This window comes from Piliocolobus tephrosceles, chromosome 17 (assembly GCF_002776525.5).
Source record: "Piliocolobus tephrosceles isolate RC106 chromosome 17, ASM277652v3, whole genome shotgun sequence".
Lineage (NCBI taxonomy): Eukaryota > Metazoa > Chordata > Mammalia > Primates > Cercopithecidae > Piliocolobus > Piliocolobus tephrosceles.
In genome coordinates this window covers 11,266,037-11,275,519 of record NC_045450.1, presented here as the reverse complement: position 1 = coordinate 11,275,519, position 9,483 = coordinate 11,266,037, and the positions used below count along the sequence as shown (strand labels likewise).

General features: G+C 46.4%; 1 protein-coding gene across 1 annotated transcript; it reads left to right on the top strand.

Moving 5' to 3' along the window:
• The first annotated feature begins 8,826 nt into the window (after positions 1-8,826).
• Positions 8,827-9,326, top strand: PRM1 (protamine 1). The gene is made up of 2 exons (XM_023231102.1): positions 8,827-9,035; positions 9,127-9,326. Exons 1-2 carry the CDS (start codon positions 8,924-8,926, stop codon positions 9,168-9,170), a joined length of 156 nt encoding a protein of 51 aa, XP_023086870.1. The 5' UTR covers positions 8,827-8,923; the 3' UTR covers positions 9,171-9,326.
• The last annotated feature ends 157 nt before the right edge of the window (positions 9,327-9,483 follow it).

Sequence of the window (9,483 nt, the reverse complement as noted above, 5' to 3'; positions counted from 1 at the left end):
TAAATAAATAAATAAATAAATAAATAAATAAATAAATAAATAAATAAATAACTGACTGACTGACTGGAAAGGTATCGGGGTAAGGTGGGGGTTTTCTTTGTTGTTGTTGTTGTTGTTTGTTTTGGTTGGGGGGACAGGGTCTAGCTCTGTCACCCAGGCTAGAGTGCAGTGGCATGATCATGGCTCACTGCAGCCTTGACCTCCCATATTCAAGCAATCCTCTTGCCTCAGTCGCTAGTAGCTGGGACTACAAGCCTGCACCACCAAGCCCACCTAATTTTTGTGCTTTTTGTAGACGTAGGGTTTCACCATGTTGCCCAGGCTGCTCTTGAACTCCTGGGCTCAAGTGATCTTCCTGCTTGAGCTTCTCAAAGTGCTGGGACTACAGGTGTGAGCCACTGTACCCAGCCTTTAGAAAGGTTAACAATTCTAAAGCCACCATACATGCAGAGTGAAAGGGAACAATTAAGTAAATGGATGGAGGATGATAGGAGCCAGGCTTCCCACTGTTACAGATGAGCAAGGAGAGGTATCTAGAATGATCCATGTGATGACCATGGATTAGAGTTGGAGATGTTAGTATAAACAGGTTTAGCTAAAACAGTATCATAGATGGTTACATATAGAAATATAGATTTGTGTACATACAGGTTAGTACACACACAAATTTCCTTGTTCTGTCCACTAAGAGGGCCAAGAAGCAACAGCACCCCATAGCCATGAGCACATCTTGCACCCAGATCTTGGTTTCTAATACCATTCACCAATGAAAGGAACCAGGGTTCCCTGGAGAAATAGCTGATTCTAGGTCTAAAATAGGAAATAGACAAGGTGAGCCTGGAGCATCTTGTGGTGCCAGAAAGTTAAGGAACTGCTCAAAATCTCACAGTGATGGAGTGTGTCACAGGGACACAGGAGACAACTGAAAGGCACCCAGTGGCTAATGCTGGAACAATTTGAACAACAAAATAAAGTAGAATTGGATTACACCCAAAGTATACAGGATCCATGGATCCATACTGATATAAATTAATGAATCAATAATGGAGAAGAGACAAATCTCCAGTGCAGAAAAATTCCAATAAGTGATGAAGATGCCCTGCCCTCAAGGAGGTGGAGCTTAACTCTCATCCCTTAGGTGTGGGCTGCACAGAGTGACCTCCTTCTGAAGAGCGAGCACAGTATCAAACGCAGGGGAAAACAGTAGCTCTGCTGTAAAGAAACCTGACAAGCACTGCCTCAGCCAGGTATCAAGTTAGTCCTCCAGACAGCACATCCCCTTTGTAGGCAGTGAGGAGAAGGGCACTCACCTCCCAGCTCTTCCTCCCAGAACACATAATCCCAGTCTAGTCATGAGAAAAATATCAGTCAAATCCCAGTGGAAGCCGGGGACAGTGGCTCATGCCTGTAATCCCAACACTTTGGGAGGCTGAGGTGGGCAGATGATGAGGTCAGAAGTTTGAGGCAGCCTGACCAACATGGTGAAACCCCGTCTCTACTAAAAATACAAAAAATTAGCCGGGCATGGTGGCGTGTGCCTGTAATCTAAGCTACTCAGGAGGCTGAGGCAGGAGAATCACCTGAACCCAGGAGGCAGAGGTTGCAGTGAGCTGAGATCCTGCCATTACGCTCTAGCCTGGGCAACAGAGCGGGACTCCATCTCAAAAAAACAAAAACAAAAACAAAAACAAACTCAATTGAGTGACACTCTACAAAATACCTGACCAAATAAACAACCTAATGATGCATCCTAAAGAACTAGAAAAGGGCAATCCAAATCCAAAATCAGTAGAAAAAAAAGAAATAAAGATCAAAGGAGAAATTAATGAAATTGAAACAAAATAATACAAAAGATCAACAAAACGAAAAGCTGGTTTTTTGAAAAGATAAAATTGACAAACCGTTAGCCAGACTAACTAAGAAAAAAAGAGAGCAGACCCAAAGAAACAAAACCAGAGATGAAAAAGAAGGCATTACAACAGATACTGCAGAAATTCAAAGGAACATTGGTAGCTACTATGAGCAACTATATGCCAATAAACTGGAAAATCTAGGAGAAATGGATCAACTGATGGACACAGACAACCTACTAAAATTGAATCGTGAAGAAATCCAAAACGTGAACAGACCAGTAACAAGGAATGAGATCGAAGCCTTAATAAAAAGTCTCCCAGGAAAGAAAAGCCCAGGACCTGGTGGCTTCACTGCGAAATTCTACCGGACCCTTAAAGAAAAACTACCAATCCTACTCAATCAAACTATTCCAAAAAATAGAGGAAGAGGGAATATTCACAAAATATCTGACCAGTACTTAAAATTGTCAGCATGATTGGTTGGGTGCGGTGGCTCATGCCTGTAATCCCAGCACTTTGGGAGGCCGAGGTGGGTGGTTCACTGAGGTCAGGAGTTTGAAACCACCCTGGCCAACATGGAGAAACCCCATCTCTACTAAAAATACAAAGTTAGCCGGGCATGGTGGCACACGCCTGTAATCCCAGCTATTCGGGAGGCTGAGATAGGAGAATTGCTTGAACCTGGGAGGCAGAGGTTGCAGTGAGTGGAGATTGTGCCACTGCACTCCAGCCTGGGGGACAAGAACAAATCTCCGTCTCAAACAAAACAAAACAAAAAAAACTGTCACTGTGATCAAAGACAAAGGAATGTCACAGCCCAGAGGAGCCTAAAGGGAGACGGGATCCTGGAACAGAAAAACACTGAGGAAAAACTAAGGCAATCTGAAGAAACTACAGACTTTAGTGAATAATAATGCACCGCTACTGATTTAAGAATTGTGACATGCACTATCCTCCCGTAAGATGTTAATAGTAGGAGAAATTGGGTATGGTACCCTGAACTGGATCTTGGAACAGAAAACGAGCGTTAGTAGAAAAGCTGGTGAAATTCAAATAAAATCTAGAGCCTGGTTGGTAAGTATTAATGTGCCAAAGTTGGTGTTTTAATTGTGACAAATGTGCCCCAGTGATGTAAAATGTTAACAATGGGGGAGACTGGGTGAGAGGTATATGGAAATCCCCTTACTAACTCTGCAACTTTTCCCAAAAGAAAAAGTTTATTTATTTATTTTTGAGATGGACTTTTGCTCTTGTTGCCCAGGTTAGAGTGCAACGGTATGATCTTGGCTCACTGCAGCCTCTGTCTCCTGGGTTCAAGCAACTTGCCTGCCTCAGCCTCCCAAGTAGCTGGGATTACAGGCATACACCACCATGCCCGGGTAATTTCGTAGTTTGGTAGAGACGGGGTTTCACCATATTGGTCAGGCTGGTCTTGACCTCCTGACCTCAAGTGATACACCCATCTTGGCCTCCCAAAGTGCTGGGATTACAGGTGTGAGCCACTTTGCCCAGCCAGAAAAAGCTTATTAAAAAAAAAAACAAAAATAGCCTCACAATTAAATAGAATCATGGCATACAGTAAGTGCTTAGAAATGGTAATGGGTATTACTATTCTTTTTTTTTGAGACAGGGTCTTACTCTGTTACCCAGCCTGGCATGCAGTGGCAGGATGATGGCTCACTGCAGCTTCAGCCTCCTTGAGCTCAGGTGGTCCTCCCACTAGCGTACCTGGAGGTACAGATGCATATCACCACACCCAGTTAATTTTTGTGTATTTTGTAGAGATGGAATTTCACCATGTTGCCCGAGCTGGTCTTGAACTCCTGGGCTCAAGCGATCCACCCACCTCGGCCCCCTAAAGTGCTAGGATTACAGACATTCTTTTCTTTTTGTTCATGGAAATAACTCATTCAACATTTAGTCACATCTTTACCCTTACAGTAAAAAATCCCCCCAAAATATAGAAATGAATAAAGTAGAAAGTGAAGCCTTCCACTTCCCACTGTCAGGTCAATGTATCACAGTCTAGACTTTTTCCTCTGTGTATGTGAGTGTTTATTTCTAAACGTTTTCTTTTTTTGACACTGAGTCTTGCTGTGTCGCCCAGGCCGGAGTGCAGTGGCACGATCTCGGCTCACTCCAAGCTCCGCCTCCCGGGTTCAGTCATTCTCCTGCCTCAGCCTCCCAAGCAGCTGGGACTACAGCCTCCCGCCACCACGCCCGGCTAATTTTTTGTATTTTTAGTAGAGATGGAGTTTCACTGTGTTAGCTAGGATGGTCTCGATCTCCTGACCTCGTGATCCACCTGCCTCAGCCTCCCACAGTGCTGGGATTACAGGCCTGAGCCACCGCGCCCAGCTATTTCTAAACTTTTTACAGACATGAGATGACACCCTACATTTTAGCAACTCACTCAGTTTCGGTATAGCATAGACTGATATGTCCACATCGCATCACTCTCCAGGGTTCTGAATGCCTGTGAGCTATGCTACAACATGGCAACAATTGATTTACCATTTCCTTAAGATGAACATTAAGCTATTTCTAATTTTCCCCCACAAACAATGCTTTAATGAACACCCTCCATCTCACACCTCTATGAACACGCAGGAGAATTTCTTTGGGAGAAATCCCTGACTATGGAATTGTGGGTATGATGGCACGTTTAAAACACTGTCATCCTACTGCCAAATTATCCTCTCATTATTCTGGGAATGAACTGCTGCATTCACCCCTCCCAGAGGCAGAGCGGGGCGCAATCCCCTACCCCTGCCTTCCTCCTTTGGTGACATCTCTCCTTGAACAGGGTGGGGTGAGAGGCCACTGTGACAACACAAATGTGGGGGTCAGCAGAGGGACAAGCCCTGTGACTGCCCAATTAGGACCTCAGGGAACAGTACTGGATGTCCCCTTCTGAGACTCAGCACGTATTAAACTGGTAGGAGTCTTGGTGATTCCTAATCGCCAGTGCCAAGGACCATACCAAACAGAAGTAGGGTGGCTGGCAGGGAGAGGCTAAACGTCATTTTAAAAATCACAATAACACGATTTTAGATGTGGAAAAAGTCAAGAAAAGAACCTTATTGTACAAAGTATCCATTTGCCATTCACTTATTCATTCAACAAATATTTCAGTTCCTTTTAGTTCAGGTTATTCTTAGGATTGCCACACTGAACAAAATAAAGTCTCACTGAACTTCCATTCCACTTGGGGAGACAAATTATAAACACAGTATCAGTGAGTGGCAAGTACTATATTAGAGTAACAGCCAGCTGCTGTGACAAACCCAAAATTTCAGATGACCACTGAAGGCTTCAGGACCCCAGATGAAGCCAAATGTCCCCACCACCTAGCTTCAGGGCATCCTCTTTCCAGAACTTAGAACTAATCTGTGTGGCTGGACAAAGTGGCTCACACCTGTAATCCTAGCAAGTGATTCTCCAGCCTCAGCCTCCTGAGTAGCTGGGATCATAGGCAAGTGCCACCGTCCCAGCTAATTTTTGTCTTTTTAGTAGAGACAGGGTAACCCATATGGTCTCAGAGGAACCTGATGGGATGTCAAAGATTGACAGTCACCCTGGACTGCGTGTGGTGACTCATGCTGAGGCGGGTGGATCACTTGAGATCAGGAGTTCAAGACCAGCCTGGCCAAAATGGTGAAACCCCGTCTCTACTACAAATACAAAATTAGCCAGGCGTGGTGACACATTCCTCTAATCCCAGCTACTCAGGAGGCTAAGGCAGGAAAATTGCTTGAACATGGGAGGCAGAGGTTGCAGGGAGCCAAGATGGTGCCATGGCACTCCAGCCTGGGCGACAATAGCAAAACTCCATCTTAAAAAAAAAAAAAAAAAAAGGAGTAAGTGTTAGAGGATTGGGGGTAACAATTTTATATCAATCTAGACCTGAATCAATGAATGAAAAGTTACTGCTAACCTACTATGTGCTACTGTATCCCTCTTAGTAACAGTAGACTTTAGCTTCAAATTCATGGTTTCCCCGTCTTGCTGGGGTCTGGGGTGGGCTCCATCCCCTTTGGGGAAGACAGTACTAACTGTCTACCTGGTATCCACCAGCCCCTTCTCCTTTCTAGGAGCCCTGCTTTACCCCAGGGGGCAGTGTGCTTTTGCAGGGAGGCCAGTGATCAGAAGGGGAAGTTGCTGGACAGGGCATCTGGGAAAGCTCTTTATACCATGAGGATTCCATTGAGGCTGCTGTGAGCTATGACTGTGCCGCTGCACTCCAGCCTGGGCAAAAGAGCTAGACCTTGTCTCTTTGCCACCCCTCCTCTTTCTCCTTCCTGCTTCCATGGTGGATATGGGTGGGACTCCAGCAGGGCCAAGTTTAGCCCTTAGTGTGCCTTTGTTCAAATTTGGACAAGACTTCTGCTGTGAGAAGTCAAATTAGGAAAAAGACAGCTCCCATGGGCTGAAGCATCCCCTGTGAGTGCAGGGCCTGGGGTGGCAAGCAGACCACGGGCTGCATTTCAGTCTCCACTCAATCCCTTTGGCAGGGAGCTTGGAGCAGCACACAAACTGCACAGCCATCCCCGACAGCCCTGATCTTGGACTATGAGGCAACTTTGAGGATAGAAAGCACTTGCTGAAGGCAGAGCTGAAAGATAAAAGCCTGGACCCTTGATAAGGGTGGAGCCTCACACCAGCCCTGGCTGACCTCCCTGGGTTTTCTTTTGCTCTTTAAAAAAAAAAAAAAAAATTAATAATCTATTTTGAAATAATTTCAAAATTTCAGAAAATTTGCAAGAACCCCTGACAAAGAGCTCCCCTTTACACAGATTGGCCAATTGTGTTTTTTTAAAAAATCTTTTTTATAAGTTTTTTATTTTTGTAGAGATGGGCTCTATGTTGCTGAGGCTGGTCTCAAACTCCTGGTCTCAGCCGATCTTTCCAAAGAGCTGGATTACAGGTGTGAGCCACTGCGCCTGGCATGGCCAGTTGTGAATGTTCTATCACATCTCTTCGGCTCCCCCGCATCTCTCTCTCCCTTCTTCTCCCTCTTTCTCTATGGGTAAATCCTTGAGAGTAGTTGGCAAACATATGTCATCACCCCTAAATCCTCCAGCATGTGTATGCCCCAAACAGGGACAATCTAATGACCCCCCACATCACCTCTGGCTCCTTCAGAAAAACAAAACTTCCACTCAACTCACTCATTTCGGTTTTCTGTTTAAGCAGACAAACCAATTCTAACTGCTCCCCTCTTTACCCCTAAAATCCATGGGGCTGGGGAAAAGACCCACACCATGCCAAGTGCCCCACACCACAGTCTGCTCCAATCCCTCACACCTCTTAGCACCTTTTGGCCTCAGAACTTTTTGTGTTTGCAACTGAACTGAAAGCCACGTAACATAAAATTCATCATTTTAAAATGTGTAATTCAAGGCCCAGCACTTTGGGAACCTGAGGAGGGCAGATCACTTGAAGTCAGGAGTTCGAGACCAGACTGACCAACATGGTGAAACCCCATCTCTACTAAAAATACAAAAATTAACCGGGAGTGGTGGCAGGCACCTGTAATCCCAGCTACTTGGGAGGCTGAGGCAGGAGAATCGCTTGAAGCAGGAAGCGGAGTTTGCAGTGAGCCGAGATTGCGCCACTGCACTCCAGTCTGAGCGACAGAGAGAGACCCTGTCATTCATTCATTCATAAATAAATAAATAAATAAAGTGTGTAATTCAGTGGCATTTAGTACAGTTACAATGTTGTGTAACCACCGCCTCTACCAAGTTCCAAAGCCACCAGCCCAGAAGGAAGCCCGGCACAACTGCTCCCTGTTTCACCCGCCCTGGCAGTCTCGATCACTTTCTGTCTCCACGGATCCCCTGCTGCCTGACCCTGCATAGAAACAGAACTGCACATCCAGAGCCACCTCAGAACATTTGCAGGAGCAGTTCTTTCTTCCCAGGTGCTCCTCCTTCCTCTTACTCTGGCACCCTTTAGGGTTCACTTCACCAGCACCCCTTTGGGGCTCTCCCTAGAGCCTCACCTGAGGTCAAGTTCTCCCAGCACATATCCTCAGAAACCCGAGGTTTCCATTATCAGCATTTGTCACTATTACAATTATTCTTCAGGACTACTTCATTCATGCCTTCTGTAGTTAGATTATAAAGTCTATTAGGGGTAGGGTGTGGTGGCTCACACCTGTAATCCCAGTGCTTTGGGAGGCAGAGGCAGGAGGTTTGCTTGAGGTCAGGAGTCTGAGACCAGCCTGGGCAACATAGGGAGAGCCCGTCTCTACAAATAATAATAATAATAATAATAATAATAATAATAATAATAATGGCGGCCAGGCAGGGTGGCTCATGCCTGTAATCCCAGCACTTTGGGAGGCTGACGCGGGCAGATCACCTGAGGTCAGGAGTTTGAGACCAGCCTGGCCAACATAGTGAAACCCTGTCTCTACTAAAAATACAAAAATTAGCTGAGTGTGGTGTTGCATGTCTGTATTCCCAACTACTCGGGAGGCCGTGGCCGGAGGTTTGCTTGAACCCAGGAGGCAGAGGTTGCAGTGAGCCAAGATTATGCTGCTGCACTCCAGCCTGGGTGACAGAATGAGACTCTGTCTCAAAAACGAATACGTAAATAAAATAAATAATAAAAAAAATTTTTAAAAACAAAAAATAATAATACTCCTTAACAAGGGCATGTCTGTCTTGTTTATCACTATATACCAGGGCCTAGGCCAAAATCTGGCATGGAGCAGGCCAAAATATTAACAGTAATATTTTGTTAATTGAATAACTAGATGATTGTTCCCACGGAGGAGTCATCTTGTATTGCCCCGGCTGTGACATAGGCAGCCCCTAAGCTCGGGGGCCTGCCCGCCCCTCACATGCCCATATATGGACATGATGCAGGCCACCTGGCCATGGTTTGTGAGGTCCTAGCCCCTTTGCCCTCACAATGACCGACGGCCTCCTGGCATCTATAAGAGGCTGCAGAGCTGGCCCCTGACTTACAGCCCACAGAGTTCCACCTGCTCACAGGTTGGCTGGCTCAGCCAAGGTGGTGCCCTGCTCTGAGCATTCAGGCCAAGCCCATCCCGCACCATGGCCAGGTACAGATGCTGTCGCAGCCAGAGCCGGAGCAGATGCTGCCGCCAGAGACAAAGATGTCGCAGACGAAGGAGGCAGAGATGCCGGGCACGGAGGAGAGCCATGAGTAAGTGGGCCCAGCTGAGGGTGGGCTGGGGCTTGGGCTGGGGGCTCTCAGAGCCCAGTCTTCCTCTGACTACCTTTTTTGGTCTCACCAGGGTGCTGCCGCCGCAGGTACAGGCGGAGGTGTAGAAGATACTAATTGCACAAAATAGCATGTCCACCAAACTCCTGCCTGAGAATTTTACCAGACTTCACGACCCTCTTGCCACATCTTGAAAATGCCACCATCCAATGAAAATCAGGAGCCTGCTAAGGAACAATGCCGCCTGTCAATAAATGTTGAAAAGTCATCCCACTCTTGTCTCCTTGTCCTTGAGAGGGTAGGCTCAGTGGGGAGGAGGGCTCAGGGACGAGCAGAGGTGGAAAGGGCCTGGGCATGCGACGGGGGAAAGATGTCTGTGGGGGAGACATGAGAGACAGTTGTCACGCTGGGTTTTGTTACAAGCCCCCCC

Coding starts and splice junctions, on each gene's coding strand:
- PRM1 (XM_023231102.1), top strand. CDS start 8,924: ATGGCCAGGTACAGATGCTGTCGCAGCCAGAGCCGGAGCAGATGCTGC. Junction 9,036..9,126: donor GGCACGGAGGAGAGCCATGA/GTAAGTGGGCCC, acceptor TGGTCTCACCAG/GGTGCTGCCGCCGCAGGTAC.